General features: G+C 39.2%; 1 protein-coding gene across 1 annotated transcript; it reads left to right on the top strand.

Moving 5' to 3' along the window:
* The first annotated feature begins 3,154 nt into the window (after positions 1-3,154).
* SPTY2D1 (SPT2 chromatin protein domain containing 1) lies at positions 3,155-22,087 on the top strand. The gene is made up of 6 exons (XM_069471193.1): positions 3,155-3,348; positions 14,987-15,101; positions 15,847-17,382; positions 19,199-19,370; positions 20,486-20,563; positions 21,275-22,087. Exons 1-6 carry the CDS (start codon positions 3,289-3,291, stop codon positions 21,366-21,368), a joined length of 2,055 nt encoding a protein of 684 aa, XP_069327294.1. The 5' UTR covers positions 3,155-3,288; the 3' UTR covers positions 21,369-22,087.
* Positions 22,088-22,460: the final 373 nt, after the last annotated feature.

Raw genomic sequence — 22,460 nt, 5'->3', positions numbered from 1 at the left:
TGATGAAAGTGTACTGTAAAAGAACACAGTCTGGTTTTGCCACTTATTAGTTGGGTGAACTTGAAAAAGTCAATCACTCTGTGCCACAGTCTTCCCCTATCTAATAGTACCTCCTTCATAGGGTTGCTATGAAAATTCAGTGACTTAATATACGAAACTGTTTAGAAGGGTGCCTGGAACAAAACAAACACGAAGCATTAGCCTTTATTATATTAATTTATTTAACATTTTTTGCCAAATTGTCTTCAAGTAGGTTAATTTGTATTCCCACCGTAGCGTCTTATTTCTTTGACCCTCACCAACATTGCTTATTTTCAAACTTTTTGAACTTTGTAAATTGTTACCGAAAGCTTGGCACTTGTTCTCAAGGCTGCACCAGAAGAAGGAGAACAAATGGCTTGAGGAGAATGAAAGAGAAATTAATTACTTTGCCAGCAAACAAGGAAAATGGTAGACTTTTGACTCAAAAAAATCCAGACTTTTGGGAGTCTGAACTGGGAGGATTGCTTGAGGCCAAGAATTTGAGATCAGCCTGGACAACATAGTAAGACCCTATCTCTGCAAAAAAGAAAAACATTGGTCAGGTGTGGTGGCACACACCTGTGGACCTAGCTGAGGCTGAGGTGGGAAGATCACTTGAATCCGAGAGTTCAAGGCTGCAGTGAGCTCTGATCATACCACCACACTCCAGCCTGGGAGACAGAGTAAGACCCTGTCTCTTAAAAAAAAAAAATAGTAACAAGAAGCACCTCACAGGCACTTATGATTAGATCAGATAGTCCATGTTGTCAAGCACTTAGCATAGAGTAAGGGCTCAATATATGCTAAGTATTATAATATTGAATATTAGGAGTTTTTAAAACAATTTATTAATTTGGTCAAAGATATTCATTGCAGATTTTAAGTGCATGAGCAGGGAACTGTGCTGGTGTTGGGAATAGTGATGGGTAAAATAGGCTTATCCCTGTTTTCATAGATCCTACCATTTAGCACAAAATATAGCCAGTAGTTAGAATCTGTAATTCACAAACTGTGAAAAGTTCCATGAAGGGAAATACTGGGGGCAGTAAGAATTTATAAAAGGGTCCCTGAGCTATTAATAGTTCACAGAGAGCTTCCTTGAGAAGTCCTACTTAACATTAATTTCACCATATGCCAGTTTGTTTAGTAGGGCTGCCATAATAAAGTAACACAGACCGGGCGTTCTAAACAACAAAAGTTTATTTTCTCACAATTCTGGAAGCCAGAAGTCCAAGATCCAGGTGTTGGTACCTTGAGGTCTCTCTCCTTGGCTTGTAGCTAGCCATCTCCTCCCTGTGTCTTCCCTCTGTACCTGACTATAGATTTCTTCTTCTTACAAGGACACCCATCATATTGCATTAGAGCCCACCCTAACGATCTCATTTTAAATTAATTATCTTTTTAAAGGCCCTATCACCAAATTCAGTCACACTCTGAGGTACTGGGGGTTAGGACTTCAATACATGAATTTTAAGGGGACACAACTCAAGCCCACAACAGCCAGGTACTGATCCATACTTCTCACATGCATTATTTTACAGCAGTCCTGTCATTGTTATTTTAATTTTACAGATGATAAAACTGAGGTATGGAAAGATTAAGCACTGGCCTAAGTTCTTAGAAAATAGACCTGGGGCTTAAACCCAGATAGCCACAGAAAGCTTATGGAGTACTGAAGAATGGGGTTGGGATCTTGGTCTTTATCCTAAAAACAATAGGAAACCATTGAAGGATCACTACTCTACCTGCTAAACCAACTGAAGAAAATTCAGAGATCTTACTCTCACTTTTTTACAGATGAGGAACCTGAGACTTGCCACTTTTTTTTTCCAAACACCCTGACTAAATCTCTGTATAACTCAGAAATCTTGAAGGTAAAATATTTGTAGAGTTGGCCTCCCGCAGGTGTGAACTACTTAACACAGGTGGGTATGTATTTGAAAGGTAAGTATGGCATAGGTGAGCTAATGCTCTGCTGGGCCCCCCACACGGAGTAAGAAAGTTGGGAATTTCAATTCTTCCCTAGGAAAAGAGCTTAATCTCGGTCTGTTGCTTGGGCAGCCAGAAGTGGAGAAATTCCAATTTAGCATCAAAATGTCAATTGAAAGGAAAACACAGCAGCTTTGCCTAATATTTTTTAACAGCTTTATTGACATATAATTTACATACTGTAAAATTCACCCATTTTAAGTGTACAATGATTTTTAGTAAATGTACAGTGGAACTACTCCCAGTTTGGGCGTATTTCTATCACACTAAAAAAACCCTTAATACTACTTTGATGTTAATCCATGGCTCAGGCCCGCCTCGAAACCCAGGTGTGCCTAATTATTTTTAAGTGTGTTTTACTGAATCGAAATGACCTTACAGCCCCAAGATGACTCTCAAAAGGAAGCTAGGACTAGGCTCACAAAGAATATGAGGCATACGTGTTCACTAGTGCACGAAAGTATGTCAAAGCTTGCTCTATATGTGAAGTATTCCTTCATTTATTCTCTGAGAAAAAAACCAATTTGGCTTCCCTACGTGGAGCTTATTATCTAAATGGAGCAAAAGCAGAAAGCATGATACCCTGCACACTAGCATCTGCGTGGAAGGCGAGCGCACCGCAAGTGCCAGCAGGTGATGAGTAAAGTGCATCCCAGAGGCCGAGTCGAGGCGGTGTGCGCCTGCGCAGCTTCGCGAGCGCCTACAAGCCGGTAACCAAAATACCTGGCTCGGGCCCCGTCGGTTCCGCTGTTGCGGCGCCGCCGTTTCGGATCTGAGTGTCCACCCGCGATACCCAGAGAATCCAGACCTGGCAAGTAATCCCCACCCCCTTGCTTTCTCTACCCAGAGCTCACGACAAGCGCCAAGATTGCAAGGCCGCGCGGCCCGGGTGCCAGGGAAGCCGCTCCCCGACCGTCTCCCCTCTAGCCACACCCCGCAGCTACCAAAGCCGCATCTCCTTGGTCGCTCAAGGGCCTAGTCCCTCCCCCTCGGGCCGACGCCAGCAGCCACGTACCACGTTTCTACGAGTCTCGGGGCTGAAAGCGGAAGTTACGCAGGGACTCGCGAGCGCAGGGGCGGCACTGGAAGGATATAGGTTGCTGAGGGAAGGAGGCGGGCAGACGGCATTGGAAGGCGCCGGAAGTGGTCGCACTGAGGAAGGGTGGGAGAAGGGTTGCTGAGGCAGTTCGCTTAGTTGTGTGTAGCCGGGCGCCTCGGCAAGGCGCGCTCTCGTTCCTTTCCGAGTGCCTAGCACACTCTCCCCCGCTTCAGCCAAACATGGACTTCAGGGAAATTCTCCTGATAGCTTCCAAAGGACAAGGTGTCAACAATGTGCCGGTAAGTAGCTGCCGGGCGTCACTGTAGGAGACCCCAGTCTTCAAGTTCAGGAAGTGTAGCCCGTGGAACTTCTAGGCAAGCCGCCTGTGAGCTCCAGGAGAGGAAAAACCTGGGTGGTGGGTTTGTACTCTTGGGATCTCCGAGTGAAGAGGTGCTTGGGACACGATGCGGGAGCCGTCCTGTGAGTAGGTTTCGCCGGTTTATTTACCCATGCAACAAGGATTTTGCGGTTTGGGCGTTTTAATTAGAATTGCCTAAAGCAGTGAATTAGCTGTGCCTGGCACATACTGAAATCTAGCGCTAGTAGTTTCCGACTTCGGCATAAACTTCAGCCCCAAGGTTGGGGAGGAAGCATGTACGTAGGGGAGTTCAGGGGTCTTAGGGACTTGGCCTGAAAGTCTTTGGCTGGTTTTTCGCCGATTTTCGGGTCAAACGTTTAGTAATTTCTTGAACGAATTCTCTGACTCGGCCCCACCCGCTCAGCCAACAAGATGGTTAAATTATCACCTTTCAACGGGTATCACCCTTTGTATGGGAAAGAGAAGTTTAGCAGATTCCACGAAATCCTTGGCTAGCAGAATGGGTGAGCTAGTTTCAGCTTCCGTTTACTTGTGGCCTTCCAGATTTCGGTCTTTGTTTGAAATCTAGGTCCCATTTGCCCAGTAGATGTTTGCCAATTCACTAATATTCGCACAGCGGTGTAACATTTAAAATCTAAATGCTAAAGTGGTGGAGAGTGCCTGGTTTGCGGGGTTGTAGCAGTTTTGCATAAACTAATCATTTCTGGATCCTCAGATGGTACCCACAGCACAGCTGTAAACCGATAAATTGCATTGTGATACCTGCGGTTTGAGCAGTGAAGTGTGGAATTCAAACAGCTCTCTGTTAAAGTTAATTCAACTGGAATTTATTGAGCTCCCCCTAAGTGTTCTGCATTTCCTAGATTTCTGTATATTGCAATATTAGTTTTTTTCTCATTTGCCACTTCTGGGGCTGGCCCATTCTTTTACCCTTCTGAAAATACTCATATGGAGTTAATGAAATAACTAGTAAAAAAAATCTATATCCATCAGTTTACTATATATAAATATTATGTATACACACACACACAGTCATCCCCATCCCATATGCAGAGTCATAAGCTCTGCCTATTGAAGCTGTAGGCTCAAACTTTTGAAACCTAGAAGAACAGAATTACTTTGTGTATCTCTAAATTTCCTAGACAGGTCAACAGTGGGTCTGGTATCTATTCATCTTTGCATAATTTGGTCCATATTTCATTCTAGATATTGCTGAATTTAAGTAGAGGTGAAAGATAATACTAGCTTTGATTCCCAGGAAGGTTCTGTGGAAAAATCAGAATCAAGTTAAGTCACTTCTTATTCTAAAAGCCAATAATTGCTAGGAGAAAAGCAGACAGATAATCCTAGAGCAGAAAATTTAAAGATATATGTATATTTCAGAACACATGCATTGTATATCTATGATTGGGAAAACAGAAAGTAAAAAGGAAAAAAGTAAATTGGTGAAGTAATTTAAAATTTAATAGATGAGTAACAGGTATTTTATGAATCATGCTTTTTTTTCCTGACCACTCTGCCCCGCCCCCCCAGGCTAGTAAGCCTAGAAGTTTTAGTTAGCATTATAAGCCTTTTTACATGGAATGAAAGTCACAAAAGAAACTATTGAGTAGAACAAGATTAGCTAAATTTAATTCATGATGCTGCTTTAACTTGATTCATCTATTTACTTTTCTTTATCAGTTCAAAGTAATTTGGACACTTTCAAACATACTGCATGTCAACACATCCCCATATGCCCACACCCCATATTTAACATATGTTAACATTCTCCCATATGTATTTCATATATTTTTAAAAGAAATAAAACTTAGTTGATACAACAGAAGTCTCCAACTCCATTTCCTTTTTTAAATGGTGCAATACAACAGACGTATAGTGTAATAGATTTTTACAAAGCAAGTATCCTATCCACCATCCAAGTCAAGAAACATTTCGAGACAGACACATACATACACACACCCACGCCCCTCTCTCCACATACACCCTGCTTGACATAAACTATTGATTGATTGATAGTCTGAGAACCACAGAAGCTTTGCAGTAACTGACAGCTAGACCATATCCCTCTCTAGTGCTTAGTTCAATTTTCCTTTTAGCCATCATTTGTTCCCACATTCCATTTGGATCCTATCAGAGCTAACACTTAGATTTTAAGTCTTTAGAATTCTCAGGTCAGACCTTTACTACAGAAAAGAAAGCCAATGACTAGTGATGATTAGCCTAAAATCCAAACACCTGTACAGCTACTTTGGACTCTTTGCAGAGCTTTATTTTTTTAAGAGGTGTCTAATGTATCTTTTACAGAGAAATCGTATCTTTATAATGTAGTTAAAACAAAGGTAGAATTGCATCATGCCTAGAAATTAGGCACAGTATTGTTTCCCAGTGGAAAACTTCATACAGAATAACAACTGATCAAGGGGATGTAACCAGTCATTGTCTTTGGCTCTGTTTCTATTTAAAAGAGAAAAGATATTTTTTGGTAACCTTGCATTTGTTTTTTCTCCCTGGGTTCCAGTAGCAAAAAACAAAGTAGTTTTCTTGTTTTGATAGAACAGTAGAGCTTAGAATGTGGATTTTTTTTTTTTTTTTTTTTTTAGAGGGGTGGGGAGGTCTCACTATATTGCCCAGGCTGGTCTTGAACTCCTGGGCTTAAGGGATCCTCCCACCTCAGTCAGTCTCTCAAGTAGTTGGGATTACAGGCATGAGCCACTGCACCTGGCAGAATGTGGATTCTTGTAGGTTTCACATAGCTATAATTGGTGTCCTGTAGTGCATGAGACAAATTATATGGTCTCTTAGTCATACTGAAAATCATCCCAGAAAAGATACTGAAGCTCTGGTGTGACCCCCAAACCAAAAGGTAAAGGGCAAGCCTTCATGTGGTGCCAGATACATAAGGATTTGGGGGTCTATAGCTGCTTGGGGATCAGAACTGTAGGTACTGAAAATGGAGCCCAGGGACTTTATCAGGGATGGTAAATTCAGATGTCTTCAGGGCCGGGGTAGATAATGTAAATTCTTGAAGTAATCTGGATATAAAATGAAAGGCGCCAAGCTCCATGTATTCAGAAGAAGCCTATAATCTGCATAGTAGTTATATTTCTTTTTAAAGAATAGTATGAGTCAACAAAAAAGCTTCTGCAGGTAACATTTGATCTATAATGGGTTATAACTGGATTGCTCCCCACTCTTGAATCTGTTAACCTTAAAAACAAGATTCAGGCAACATGATTAAATCTTGAGTTTATTTGAGTGCAAAGTTTGAGGATGGCCACCCGGGAGGACACAGATTGCAAAAAGATGAGGACAGTGCTCTGAAGTGGAGAGGTTTGAGGGTCTTTTATATAGGCAGGGTCTGGGGAAGCTTAAGGAGATTTCAACTTTTTTCCAAACAAATTTAATGCATAGTCACAGCAATTTGATTGGTTATAGACAGTGTTTCTTTTTTAGGAAGAGTATATTTAACATTCCACATTAAGGATGCAATAGTTAAGGGGTCTTTCATCTCAGGCACCATCTGGTCTGAGCCAGGTACAAGAAAACAAGGAAGGAAGTTAATCTGTAACAAAAGGTCAGTAATTAAGAGGTCAAGAGGTCGAGCTGTGTAACTTGGTTCCTGAAGTTAACCTTCCTCAGGACTTAACAACTTTTAGAAGCTCCACATAAACAGACTACATACACTTTCTTTCACAGATCTGAAGATGACTTGTCCAGTCTTTGTAGCAGCATTGGACTTCTGTCCTAGAGTAGTACCTCTCAACCAGTGTTTAGGGAGAGGGTGTTTTGGAAACTACTGCCTACAGTATTCCCACAGGAATTGTGTCATTTCCCTTCGTCATCACTACCTAATCGCTTTCTGAATAATAATGATAATAGTAACATTTATAGTGCTTACTCTATGCCAGGTACTTTTCTAAGCACTTTATATATTAATTACTTTAATCACTATAATAATCATATAAGGGGAGTTGTTTTACAGATGAGGAAACTGAGCCCTAGAGAAGTGAAGAAACTTGCCCGGGGTCACACAGCTAATAAATAATAGAGCTAGCATTGGCAGAGCAGAGAATCTAATCCAGGCAGACCATCTCTAGAGTTCTTGCTCTTAATCGTGATGCTGTGTTGAGTGAGGGGAGTCTATTAAAGATGGTATGCTGAGGAAGGTTGTCATCTATACAGCATGAACCGATCCAGCTCCCATATAGCATTAGGCATTAGTCCTTTTGGTTTCTTGATGACATTCTCAGTATATAGTAGTCTGATGGGAGAGAAGTTTAAAGGCTAAACCAACAGCATTTGGAAACTGGTAGATAAAAAGATAGTTAACAGTCTGTTTAGGAGAATGCCAGCATGATTAACAGAAATAATAGTCTGAAGGTGAGGGAGGATAACATAGGAAGGTCAGTTACAGACCTGTTTGAGGTAATGGTATTATCCAAGAGGTAGGTGGAAATTAGAGAATGTCACTTAAGATTGAGGTTAGAGCTAGAGATGAAGTGTTGGGGTTAAATTAGAAGTGAGGTATGTTGTAGTGAGAACACTTTGAGACCTGAATTAGGAGACCTAGATTCTAATTTGGATTCTGCTACAAACTATGTGATTGCCAGTAAATACACAGTTGTCCTTTCTGAACCATTTCTTTTCTTTTTTTTTTTTTTGAGACAGACTCTAGCTCTGTCGCCTGGGCTAGAGTGCCATGGCATCAGCCTAGTTCATAGCAACCTCAAACTCCTGGGCTCAAGCAATCCTTCTGCCTCAGCCTTCCAAGTAGTGGAACTATAGGTGTGCACCACCATACCGGGCTAAATTTTCTGTTTGTAGTAGAGGCAGGATCTCACTCTTGCTCAGGCTGGTCTCAACTCCTGAGTTCAAGCGATCCTCCTGCCTCAGCCTCCCAGAGTGCTAGGATTACAGGTGTGAGCCTCTGTGCCCAGCCATTTCTAACATAGAGGTTGGACTAGAGACTCTGAGGTACCTCTGATATTCCTTTTTGTAATATGGTATGTTTTTATAAACACAGTAAAAGTTTACATTTAACCCTGTAGCAATTGTGAATATGCTTTGGGGATGTTTTATTTTTATTCTTAGCCACCCAGCTAAGCAAGCCTAATGCAAACCATTAGTTTTCCAGGTCTACATTCATTCCTTGACTGTGATGTTTTGGGAATATTTAAAAAAATTGTGTGGTTATTACTGAAGTTAAGGATGTATTAATAGTATTTTTTGAAGATTTTTAACTCTTAATTCTGACCAGTTATAAATCTCTATGTAAAACTATCAGGAAATTTATATTGTCTACAATTACAACAATATGGTATCTCCCAAGTAAGGAATAGCTTTCAAGGAGTGATTGACTATTGATTCCAACATTACATACAGTATTTGGTGAACACGTTTCCAGACTGAAAGCTCCTTATTAATCTGACCCTGACAGTATAGTTTCAATGCAAGGAATATGTGTGTTTTAAAGTGGCTTATTATTTTCTAGGTCTTGTGGCTTTAGAATTATAAATCTTGGCAAAATCTCGTATGTTGTGTTTTAACTATGCATAAGCGTCACTGTGGTAGATCATTCATTGAGGTCCAGCCGAATGACTGAGTTAGCTTGCAGTGTAATAAAATAGTTATGCTTACGATAAAAGAAACTCTTGTCCAGTTGCTTTTCATGAGCTCAAACAATGAAGCAGCCTGATGCCTTGAATCAGATTCAGAATTGATGGGTGCATCTTGATGTGTTGCTGCTAGAGCTAGATGTGACCATCTGATGCAGAGGAAAGTGCCAAATAGTTCTTCTGCTTTAGTAAATAGAATATAATGTAATCCCAGCCAGAGGCTTTTTTCTTTTTAAACATGATTTTCTACTGGGCTACCTGTGAGGTTGGGGAGCTGTCTTTAAAAATATTGCATTACAACTCATCTTTTGATACCAGGGTCTGATTGCAGCCCACTTTTGAAAGGTCTAGCCAGCTCATTGTTAAGAAGATAAATGGTCATATACCCAAGAGAAATTGAAACCTGTGTCCACGTAAAAACTAGTACACAAATGTTTACAGCAGTATTATTCACAATTAGCCAAAAAATAGAGACAATCCAAATGTCCAACTGATGAATAATTATGTGGTATAGCTATATAATGGAATATTGTTCAGCCATGAAAAGGAAATACTGATACGTGCTACAACATGAGCCTTAAAAACAAGATGCTGAGTGAAAGAAGCCAGATACAAAAGGCCATTTGTATCAGTGTTTTCCAGAGAAACAGGCCAGTAGGATTTATTTTAGGGAATTGATTATAGGGGCTGGCAAGTCTGCAATTTGTAGGGTGGGCCAACAGGCTGGAAAATCAGGCAGGAGTTAATGTGATAGTCTTGAGGTAGAATTCCTTTTTTGAGAAACCTCAGTTATGGCTCTTATGCCTTCAACTGATTATCCACATTATGGAGAGTAATCATCTTTACCTAAAGTCAACTGATTGTAGATGTTAATTATGTCTACAAAATACCTTCACAGCAATACCTAGATTAGTGTTTGGTTAAATGACTGGGTACTATAGCCTAGCCAAGTTGACACATAAAATTAATCATCATAGTCACATACTGTATGATTTCATTTATATGAAATGTCCAGAATGGGTAAATGCATAAGGACAGAAAAATAATAGGTTGGTGCAAAAGTAATTTCAGTTTCGGACTATGAATTTTAAATCATTATAACTAGGCTCAAACACATCTTTATTAATCAAAATAGGAAGCTTTACAGTCAACACATTTTTGCCAATGAGAAATAAGTTTGTTTATTCCTGTTGCATAAAAATCCGTGCTTCAGGGTTTGACAAACTCTTGGAAAGCATTTTCTGCATACTGCTGGTTGTGGAAACATTTTCCCTGCAAAAAGTCATCAAGATGCTTGAAGAAGTGGTTGTCGGTTGGTGAGAGGTCAGGTGAATATGGCAGATGAGGCAAAACTTCGTAGCCCAATTCATTCAACTTTTGAAGGTTGGTTGTATGACATGCGTGCGGTCAGGCATTGTCGTGTAGAAGAATTGGGCCCTTTCTGTTAACCAGGGCCGGCTGCAGGCATTGCAGTTTTCAGTGCATCTCATCAATTTGCTGAGCGTACTTCTCAGATGTAATGGTTTCACCAGGATTCAAAAAGCTGTATTGGATCAAACCAGCAGCAGACCACCAAACAGTGACCATGACCTTTTTTTGGTGCAAGTTTGGCTTTGGGAAGTGCTTTGGAGCTGCTTCTCAGTCCAGCCACTGAGCTGATCATTGCCGGTTGTCGTATAAAATCCACTTTTCTTTGCACGTCATAATCCAATCGAGAAATGGGTTGTTGTTGTTGTTGTTGAGTACCGGAAGATAAGACTACAGTTCAAAACAACAATTTTTTTGATTTTCAGTCAGCTCATGAGGTATCCACTTATTGAGCTTTTTCACCTTTCCAATTTGTTTCAAATGCCAAGTGACCGTGGAATGGTCGACATGTCTTTGGCAACTTCTCGCGTAGTTGTAAAAGGATCAGCTTCAATGATTGCTTTCAGCTGACCGTTGTCAACTTCCACTGGCCAGCCACTGTGCTCCTCATCTTCAAGAGTCTCATCTGCTTTGCAAAACTACTTGAACCACCGCTGTTCTGTACATTCATTGGCAGTCCTGGGCCAAATGTGTTGTTGATGTTTCAAGTTATCTGCACTGCTTTACGACCCACTTTGACCTCAAATAAGAAAATCGCTCGAATTTGCTTTTTGTCTAACAAAGTGAGAAATGTGCATTAAAATGATGTATAACATGACCACATTTATTTAAGATTCCAATATCAAACAGCAAATTTCAACAATATTAAAACCACAATTACTTTTACACCAACCTAGTAGATTAGTGGTTGTTAGGGAATGAGGGAGAGGGGAATATGAAGTAACTGCTGAGGGTAAGGAATTTCTTTGGGGGATGATTAAAATGTTCTGGAATCAGATGGTGGTGATGGTTGTACAATTCTGTGAATACAATTGATCCTTGAACCACGTGGGTTTGAACTGTGTGGGTCCCCTTATAGATTGATTTATTTCAATAAATATATTGAAAAATTCGGAGAGAATTTGTGAGAATTTGAAAAAACTTGTCCATGAACTTGTATAGCCTAGAAGTATTGAAAAAAGTAAAAGGTATATCATGATGTATAAAATATATGTAGATTCTAGTCTATTTATGTGTTAATTGACTGTGTGTTATTAGTAAGGTTTCCAGTCAACAGTAGGCTATTAAGTTTTGGGGGAGTCAAAAGTATATGCAGATTTTTAACTGCGCAGGGTTTCAGCATGCCTAACCCCTGTGTTGTTCAAGGGTCAACTGTTTACTAAAAACCATTTAATTGTACATATTAAATGGATGAATTTTATAGTGTGTGAATTATATCTGAAAGATATTTTTAAAAATAATAAAGATGATTATGGTGACCCCAGTCCTTTTTTCTATCCTAGATTTCTAGGTTATGACCTAAACTTTGCCTAAGAAAATGTTTTAATATTTTCTTGTTTGTACCTTTGAGTACATTTTCAAGCTACAGAGCATATAAGAAACTATAATTATGACTCAGTTCATGTAAAAAAGATAAAGCCTTATCAGAATAGTGCTGACCTACTGCTTGCTTTTAAAATTGTTTCCTAGCAGATCCACCAAATAGACATTATATAGATTTATTGAATTTCTTCTGCATTGTAGGGACAGAATAACACATACTGCAAAATTGTTGGGTTAAATGTGAGACCAGCTTAACTATCCTTAAGGATTAGAGGTGTTTAAAAAAAAGCTGAATTTGAGATCAGCATATAAATTGATGGGAATAGGTATATACTTTGAAAAAAGCCTTTTTTTAAAAAAAAGGAGGTAGCCTTTGTAATTCTTTTCAGAGCAAATATGAGTTTCTGAACACTCTATTCCTGTATTATTATTTTTTTAATTTTTATTTTTTTAAGAGAAAGGGTCTTGCTCTGTCACCCAGGCTGGAATGCAGTAGCATGATCATAGTTCACTATAGCCTTAAACAACTGAGCTCAAGCATCGTCCCGTCTCAGCCTCCCGAGTAGCTGGGACTGCCAGCTACTGCCACCATACCTGGCTAAAGTTTTATTATTTTTTGTAGAGATGGGGTCTCACTACATTGCTCAGGCTGGTCTTGAACTCCTGGCTTCAAGTATCTTCCTGCCTTGGCCTCCCAAGGTGATGGAATTGCATGTGGGAGCCACTGTGTCAGCCCAGCCCCTTTCCTCTATTTTTGTTCCCTAAGTAGGTGTTTCTTAAAGGGCAATACATATAGGCCTGGATATACCATGATTTTAGGTGGCATACAAGTATCTTTTTATTTTCGTAGTTAAATATTTTGATATGAATTGAAAAAATATAACTAGCTTTTCAAGCTAGTCATTTTCATGGATATTATTGCTGAAGTAAAGCTGTAATAATGGGTCATGGTGTTAGGTCTGTGTATGTTCTTAAATTAGTAAGTAATACTATAAGTAATATACTAAAAAGGCAAAAATCATGAAGGTAGTATACGAATGACTGAAGTTTGGCAAACATTGCATTAAACTGTGCCCATTGACACTATTTTTTTTTTTTCTTTTGTGTACCAGTATTCAGTTAAGAGCAACTTTTTGGCTAGACATATCCAATTTTCTATCTCTTGGAGTCCCCAGGTTAGGACAAAAGATGTCTATCCCAAAATAATGTTAGGTAGTGCTCAGTGCTGAGTCATCTAGACAGCAAACTAGTCCTGTTTTAATTAAGCAACACTAATGTGTATATTTGCATTTTTCTTGGGAAAACCCTGTATAGGCTTTGATTTGGCAGGTGAATCTATGAATTGTATAGTTGACAGGGACAGGAAAATCTTAAGTCTTGGTGACAAAAATCCACCTTCCTCTTCCAAATCTGCCAATGGGATGGAGTGGAATGCGTGCTTCTGCTTATGAGTTTTTGTATGTCTTCAGTCAACTTGAATTCATATTTTTGGTGTCCTTTCCGCAGTGAAAATGTGAGCTGCTTGTGAATAAGAACTGTGTTTGAGGCAATTTTATATATCTACTTAGGTTAGCAGTATTCTCTTTCTCTTCAGTTTTCCTTTCCCTCTCCTTTTTCTTCTTTAAATATACAGCCCTTATCCACCATGGAACATCTACAACTAAATTTACCAATATATGAACTAATTAAAAGATCTCACTGTGACCTAGCCAAGGTGACTGGGAAAGAAATTTGGATAGTGTTTTGGAATTTCTGACAGGGATGTGTCAGTTCTTAGCAGTGCTATCGTGCAGGATTTTCAGGTTGGATTAGAGCCTGCTTCCCTGGCCAGCTGCTTCATTGGTAGGCTAATTTAGTTGGAATTTCCACCCTGTTTTGAGATGGTTTGTATTTTGCACCCATATAGTCAGCACACATCTTTTGGCTTTTCTCCAAGAATTTCATACGCATCTTGGGAATAATTTTTTGGTTCCTAAGTTGCTCGCTTTGTTCTCAGAGGTGTTTCTTTTTTTACTAGCCACAGCAACAGGTTCAGTAGATAAGAATAGAATCTGCCTAACATGACAAAGGAGGGAGGACACTTTAAAAATCTTATTTCCTGGCCCATAAGTTTAACGTGGAATGGTCCTAGAGATGAATCATCCCTGGTCTGAATTATTAGCTCTGTTATCATACTTTTCTCATAATAGATATTTATAAAATGGAAATATTTCTTCTTTCATAGTTCAAATTAACATTATTCTGGTGTTAGTCATTTCCCGATGCAGTTACATCAAAACTGAAGTCCAGAGAAATACCATCTGTGCCAGGATAATATAAGTACTTTTTAGGGTGATAGAGAAACCTGTCTAAAAGAGAGTTTGTGTGGCAAATTAATACTTAATGAACATAAGAGCTACAGTGAAAAGTTATGGAGACCTAGACCCTTCTTGCTTCTTAGTTTTCTTTGAAATGCTTTTTAGCTATGGTTTGCCCCTAGCCTTTGCCCAAAATAAAATCTCAGTGTTTCCATATCCTAAGCAAAATAACCTATGTAGCTATGAGTCTCTAGTAGAAAATCATCTGGAATAGGGTAGTCAGCAGAGAAAATAGTTGTGAGGAGTAGGTTTTTTCTGTTTCTTTGAAAACTTGGACTTTAAAATGCTTTGTTCTAAGGAAGGCTAATTTTTTTTTATTGGAATTTTAAAACACAAACTGTTTGTTTTAAGTGGTGATTTTTATTTATTTATTTATTTTTAGTCACCAGGTCCAGGTATTAAATACCTTTTTGGAAAATAGCCCCCAAACAGAATTTCTTTGAATTGTTCATTTAAGCTTTTTTTTTTTTTTGGGATGTGACATAGAAACCCTGCACCTAAAAATAGCCATGTATAATCAATATTTAGTCTGAAATTTTATAGCTAAGCTTTAATGTAGGTTATATGATCTCTTAATTATTCAGAATGGATTTTACAGTTAACATTTAAACCTCTCTATTGCTTGATACAGTGCCTTATACCTAATTGACTTTTACTCTGTTTTTATTTTTAGAAAAGGTATAGTTTGGCAGTGGGGCCTCCAAAAAAAGACCCAAAAGTTAAAGGTGTTCAATCAGCAGCCGTACAAGCATTTCTTAAAAGGAAACAAGAGGAACTCAGACAAAAAGGTACACATCTGTAGCCTTATTCTCGATTTTAAAGTCTTCCACCTTTACATGTAGCTTGTACTTAACCAGTGAATGTTTGTAAAAACATAAAGGGCCGATAGATTTTGAGGGTGGGGTATTGTCTGGATTAACTGGATTTATGGCTTTACATATGTTCTTATGTTGATCATTTGTATAGAAGATTTCCTTTATTCCTCCTTAAATTAAAAGCTTTTTGGAGTTAGTGACCATGTCTTGTAATTGGAAGTTCCCAATAACTTCATTCTTTAACCTTTGTTCTGAAAATGTTTCTACCTATTTGTGTTTTAATTTTTTTTATTAATAAGAGTGCTATCTAAAAAGTTAAAATAAGGATAATTTTTTAAACCATTAAGCTCAAGTAGTTTTACTTCATGTAAATGACAAACTGATTCAATATGTTTAAGTATTCATTGAGTCATAATTAATAACAACTGCTAAGTGGATACTAATGTTGCCTTAACTTGGTATATTTATTTCGTATGAACTATTTTCTATATTTAAAGCTGAAAACCAAGTCTCCCACTAGCTTAGTCATATAGAAAAACCTGTATGTGTCCCACTCATTACATAAAGATGACTCAACTGATACTTGTTCAAATGACTTCCTTATTTGATTCCTAGATGTTTTCAAATTGTAACTTGAATATTGTTTGTGTTTTCAGTTGAGCATACTGCTATCTTGAGACCTTGAAATAATAACGTGTTCTTGTTTTGTCTCTTTTAGCCTTAGAGGAGAAAAGGAGAAAAGAAGAACTAGTGAAAAAGCGAATTGAGCTCAAACATGACAAGAAAGCAAGAGCTATGGCCAAGAGGACAAAGGATAATTTCCATGGTTATGATGGGATTCCTATTGAGGAAAAGTCAAAGAAGAGGCAGGCAATGGAAAGCCACACCAGCCAGGGAACAGACCAAGAGTATGAGATGGAAGAAGAGGATGAATTCTTTGAATACAATCAGGCAGAGTCCGAGCAGGAGTATGAGGAAGAGCAAGAACCTCCCAAAGTTGAAAGCAAACCAAAGGTCTCCCTTAAAAGTGCCCCACCACCCATGAACTTCACTGATCTACTCAGGCTGGCTGAGAAAAAGCAGTTTGAACCAGTGGAGATCAAGGTAGTAAAAAAATCAGAAGAGCGGCCTATGACTGCAGAAGAACTTAGGGAGCGAGAATTCCTTGAACGAAAGCGTAGGAAAAAGAAGCCTGAGACAGATGTAAAACTACCTCCAACTGTGTCCAAAAAGGCACCCTCTCAGAAGGAAAGCATGGGCACAAAACTTAGCAAAGTTTATGAAGACAGGCAACCTTCTTCCAAGGGAATGCCCCTTCCTCATGTTGAGAAGAAATCCAGAGCCAGCACAACCAATGAGAAACACTCAGCTTTGTCTTCATCCAAATGCATGTCAGGAGAGAGGACCAAGGCAGGCTCTGGCAATATCTCCCAACCCTCACTTCGTGAGGGCCATAACAGACCTGTTTTCAATGGGGCTGGAAAGCCCCATTCCAGTACCTATTCACCAAGTGTCCCAAAGACTTCTGCTAGTGGGACTCAGAAATCTGTTGCTGAGCACAAAGCCAAAAAATCTCCTTCCCATCCTAACCATTCCAGGCCTGGGCCCGTGGTCCCTCCACACCATAAGGCTAAGAGTGCAGGTGCCAGGCAGCCAGGCAGCAGCTCCAACTCAGCCCCTGGTCGGCCCAGCATAGCAACTGCTCGACCGACAGTTAATTCTGGCCCTACACCCAGGCGGCAGAATGGCAGCTCCAGCTCAGGACCTGAGCGATCCATCAGTGGGAGCAAGAAGCCATCCAGTGACTCGAATTCCTCTGGGCGAGCAGTCGGTGGTGCTAGTGGCCCTGGACGACCAATAAGCAACTCAAGTGGCCCTGGGCGACCCATCAGTGGCTCAGGTAGTTCTTCGAGACCTGTGGGCAGCTCTGGAGGCCCTGGGCGGCCCGTGAGCAGTCCACATGACTTTCGACGACCAATGAGTGGCTCAGGCCCCCTTGGGCGGTCAGTCAGTGGCCCTGGGCGATCCATAAGTGGCTCAGTTCCAGCTGGAAGGACTGTCAGTAGTTCAGGCCCTGGAAGACCAGTGAGCAGCTTGGGACCTGGGCGAACAGTTAGTAGTTCAGGTCCCCTCATAAAGCCCAAGTGCACTGTTGTCTCAGAAACAATTTCTTCCAAGAATATCATTAGCCGGTCTAGCAATGGACAGATGAATGGAATGAAGCCTCCCTTACCTGGCTACAGATCTGCCCAAGGTAAAATTGCCCCCACCCTAAAGAGTATTTGTCACTGGGAAATTGCAAGAGTACTTTGTTTTATATGACCTGTGACCCTGACCCTGGGAACCCTTTCATGTGCTCTTTAATGTACTCTGGTGTTGATAGAATCCTGATGTGTTGTTTGTCCTGTGGCTGAGAGTTTCTTTAATGATTGTGGCTTGGAAAAGTCTTTAGAAAGACTTATCTAAGGTCCTCTGTTCACCCATGCATTGTCCCCCAAGTGCAATAAACTTAGCTTTGTGATTTGTGAGACAGGGTGAATGTACATGCTTTACATACATGGTCTACAGGATGAGTTAATCTTTACCTTCTTCTGAGGACCAAAGAGACCCGTCTTCAAGGATCAGAGTGTAATTGTAAGCTTGAAGCCTTTCAATGCATATGTATTGAGCAAACATAAGTTAAGCTCCCATTATGTGCCGGGAACTGTTTTAAACTGTCCTTGTGTTTCTGCTCCTTATAATGGGTAGTATCAAGGTCCCAACCACTGATCCTTTAGGAATCTACTGTCCCAAGGTACAGGATCATTGGTGGCATCTGCTAGCTGCTAAGTCATAGTTGCTTCATGCTAATAGGCACTTGTTAGGCCCATGGAGAATATAAAAAGAAACCAATGATGAAATTCCTTGCTTTAAAATTCCTAATTCAACTAGATTATTGATTCTCAACCAAGGGCAGTTTTGCCCCCAGAGGGACATTTGGCAACATCTAGAGACTTTTGGGGTGGGGGCACAGGGTCTCTCTCTGTCACCTGGGCTAGAGTGCAGTGGCATAATCATAGCTCACTGTGACTTCAACCTCCTGGGCTCAAGGGATCCTCCTGCCTCAGCCTCCTGAGTAACTGGGACTACAGGTACATGCCACTGTGCCTGGCTGATTTTTCTATTTTTTGTAGAGACAGGGTCTCACTCTTGCTCAGGCTGGTCTCAAACTCATGGCCTCAAGCGATCATCCCTCTTCAGCCTCCCAAAGTTCTAGAATTACAGGCATGAGCCACCATGCCTGGTCTTGGAGACAGTTTTGATTGTCACAACTGGGGGTGGGGGATGCCAATGGCATCTAGTAGGTAGAGGCCAGGGTTGCTGCTAATAATGCACAGGATAGTCCCCCACACCAAAGAATTAACTGACCCAAAATGTCATTGTGCCAAGGCTGAGAAACTCTGAGCTAGGGGAGAGAAGCCATGCATATGAAAAACAACTGTAGAAGAACAAAAGGAGTGTCTGTAATCAAAGACTAGAAAGTAGTTGGTCCCACATGCTGGTCTATTGATCAATGCCTATCTTTTGCAAAGTTTTTATCAGTCTTTTGGTAAAATGACAAAAAAATACTGTAGTGAGTTTTTCTTGTAGTCAAACTTAGTTTGAACAATTATCTGTAATTCTGAGAATCTTTCATACTTCATTGGACTTAAAAGTTTTAAATGAAATTATGTGATAGTAGATGATAATTGCTACTTTTGCTGTCTTGGCAAAATTAAAAGTTAGTGATTCTGTGGCAGTTTGTAAACGTTATTTATTTTTTAGAATTTTACTGATCTTTTAAATTCAGAAATATGGGCACTACTAAGCTAGAAAATGTAAATTTCTAGTAAGCCCTGGGATAAACAGGAGTTCTGTTCTTTCTGGATACCGTGACACAGCAGGGATGATGTAGTAATGACTCCAGCCTGCTCACTCTGGTTTTTAAGGTTACTATCTTAATGTATTTCTCACAGTCTCAATTTACATAGAACTCGGGGCCTATTTTAAGTTTTACGGTTCTTATAAATAATAATGGTTTCTATTCTTAGGTGCTCAAAGGCCTTCCTTCCCCGTTGGTTATAAAAGGCATCGAGAATATGAAGAGGAAGATGAGGATGATGAATATGACTCTGAAATGGAAGATTTTATTGAAGACGAAGGAGAATCTCAGGAAGAAATATCTAAGCACATTCGAGAAATCTTTGGCTATGACCGAAAAAAGTAAGGCTAAAGAAGATGTAGATAAATATGGCATACTTTTTATTTTGAATAATTCATGTTAGGGGAGGAGAAATAAACATTGTAAAGGCACTGAATATAATTCCTAATTAGGAACCCTTGAGTGATTGTTAAATAGATTTACTCTTTTGGCACTAAATATTATAGAATTAATTCAGATTAGTTTGTGTAGTTACTTGCATGAAGACCAAAAAATACCTCTTTTGGAAAAGTAGTCTATTGCCTTTAAAAATAATAATTAAAAAAAAATGAATACCCCTTTATTATATTATGTTGTCCTTACTAGATATATATTTAATAAGAATGAAGCTGCTTAGTGTAGTAGCAATAAATTAGCTTTCAAGTCAGTCATCCACAAAGCCTTGTGAAAACCAGTCTGATCTGACACCTGCTTTTTTGTTTGGTATAAAAAGCTTTGCTGCTGAAGAGTAAGGGCACTGGACAGCTGCACGGCATTAACATACCTAAGAGCTTGTTACAAATGCAGGCTCTCAGGCCCCACCTCAGACCTGCTGAATCTAAATCTAAATGGCAGAGGCCATCCTAAGAAGAGGTCTTTTTTTTTTTTTTTTTTCTTTCCTTAAAGACAGTAGAGTAGAAGGAAGAACTAGATTAAAAATCAGATCTAAAAATCTAATCTTAACTGCTGTTGCTATATAGACAGGTCAAGCCATTAACCTGTATGCTTTAGTTTCTGTTCTAAAGTCATTCCCTACCTCATGCTCATGAAACTCAAATGAGATTAATGTACACAAAATAATTCTTATATGTATTGTGCTTTCAGAATTTTAATATAAATTATCAAATATTGGTGAGTGAATCGAGGAAGCATTGTTGCATTGGTACCTTCATCAACATTAGATTCAGGAATAGTTGCCTTCTGAGAGTAATAAGAGCTCAATTAATTTGTCTTTACTTCAGAAACTCATTTCTACTCATCTTCTACCCCCCTCACTGTCTGCCGAGCAAGGAGGAATAATCCTAAATGTCTGTTTGATTTAGTTATAAAAGTGCTGTTGATTTTTTAAATGACAGGATATAGTTCCTCTAGAAAATTGCATTTTTGTTTTTTTGTAACTTTGACTGCCTCTTTTCAGATACAAAGATGAAAGTGATTATGCCTTACGTTACATGGAGAGTAGCTGGAAAGAGCAGCAGAAGGAAGAAGCAAAGAGGTGAGCATAGAACTTAAGATGTTTGTGCTAAAATGTCCTAAAAATTCTTTAGTTGTTGCTATAGTTGCACCACTGGGAAAGGGGGCCTCCCCTAATCCTGTTGTAGCATATTCTTGCTTTTCTTTCTCCATCAGACACATACCAATCTTGCTAACCTGTAACACTGCTAGCCTCAGGGACCCGATGGAGGTATAGTAGATTCCCTGTCTGATTCCTGTTTGGCTATCTGATAGTAAACTAATGATAATTTCTCAGGCAGGGGTAATAAGTAATTCTTTATACTATTAATTATTATTAATAATAATTACCTATTAATTATAGGTAAATAATTCACCCAGTCTCAACTCAGAATACTAAACCTTTTTCTCCCTCTTGTCTTCCCTCCTGTAACTAGATAAAATGTCAAGTTAAAGTGTTGGGAAGGAATTAGAATGTTAATGAATAAATGTTTCTTCTTTATTTTTAAAAGCTTTTGCGATGTTAAGGTATTTTTTGTTGTTTGAGAGATCCTTTTTCTACTACAGTTTGGGTCCATGACCCCTGGTGAAAAAGAATCCCTGCTAGTCTGTTTTCAGTGGTAGAGCCTTGAGGCATCTTGAGTGCATCAGCACAATCCATGTGAGCTCCCAGTTAACATTTCTTTCTTGCTTTGTAGAGAAAGTGGTAATATCGTGTATATTGATGAATACCCTCTTAAAAATTTTTTGGCAGCCTAAGACTAGGTATGCAAGAGGACTTGGAGGAAATGAGACGTGAAGAAGAAGAAATGCGACGTCGAAAGGTCAAGAAGCTCAAGAGGCGTTAGCTGCTGCTTTTATTTTTGTGAACTTCCAGAGACATTCTGCTACAAGAATTTCCTGTCTTCAGGCTTGAAGATGCCCCCTTATCATTGTAGATTTATACTTGGGTACTCAAGGAAAAAGAATGCATATTATTATTTGCAGGCTGTCATTTGAGCATTAAGTATTTTCAAATATTTTCCAGGGTGCAATCTGTAATGCAGATAATATAATGCCCACTGTGTGCTCTTATGAAGTTAACTGTTCACAGATGCCAGCCTTGATCCTGATGAGCTATGCACTCTAATGTGGGGCCGCTCACCAGTCAACCAATCTTTTGTTGTTCCTTTGCTATTTTGAAAGGAGAAAAAAGATTGTTCCTTGACTTCTATAATTTTTCTGATATGTGACTAGGGCACTAGGTGCCTAGCTCCCAATCAAATTTAATTGTCTTTTTATGAGGAACCTGGCCCTCCCATGAATGTTGCCAGCAAAAAGTGACTTGTCCTGATCTATGTTTGGATTGAGAACTTAAAAATGTAGAGTAGGCTTTATAATTATCATATGGATGCCATCCTGTGACTTTGAAGTACAAAGTAGAATAAATTCTATTCTATATTATTTATGGATTGGATGCTGAGCATTCTTACTAATTTAGGTGATTAGGCAATTAATGAAAAGTTTTCCAAGTTAAAGTACAGGTTATGTGAGTATTATAACATTCTTTTCCAAGTTTTCCTTTCAGATTTACTGTTAAGTTTGGCTTTAGTGTAAAATAGACAAGGTCACTGTGCTGATTGATTTTTACCATAAAAAAAATCATTTTTATATTAAAGAAAATATTTTATTCAAACATTAGATTTGAAAGATTAATAGTTTAAAAAATAAGAAAGTGACATGTGAGGCTCCCCTCCTCCCCATTCCCCTCCCCATGATAAAGCTATTTTGAAATCCCAAGGTTCTCCTGTACCTCTTGATGTTAATAACTTTGCATTTTTAGCTTAAATTTGTTAGCAAATATTAATGGCAAAAAACCAAAAACTAAATTTATGTCTATCAAGAGCACCACCTTCCCTTTTTGTCCATATTGCACTTTTATTTCAAACTATGCACTGTGA

Source organism: Eulemur rufifrons, chromosome 6 (assembly GCF_041146395.1).
Source record: "Eulemur rufifrons isolate Redbay chromosome 6, OSU_ERuf_1, whole genome shotgun sequence".
Lineage (NCBI taxonomy): Eukaryota > Metazoa > Chordata > Mammalia > Primates > Lemuridae > Eulemur > Eulemur rufifrons.
The sequence above is the reverse complement of the archived record's forward strand: the minus strand, read 5'-3'. Positions and strand labels throughout refer to the sequence as shown.

Bases quoted from the DNA above. Each gene is read 5' to 3' on its own strand.
- SPTY2D1 (XM_069471193.1), top strand. From the start codon at position 3,289: ATGGACTTCAGGGAAATTCTCCTGATAGCTTCCAAAGGACAAGGTGTC. The intron at 3,349-14,986 runs GTAAGTAGCTGC...TTTTATTTTTAG, and splicing joins AAGGTGTCAACAATGTGCCG to AAAAGGTATAGTTTGGCAGT. The intron at 20,564-21,274 runs GTGAGCATAGAA...ATTTTTTGGCAG, and splicing joins CAGAAGGAAGAAGCAAAGAG to CCTAAGACTAGGTATGCAAG.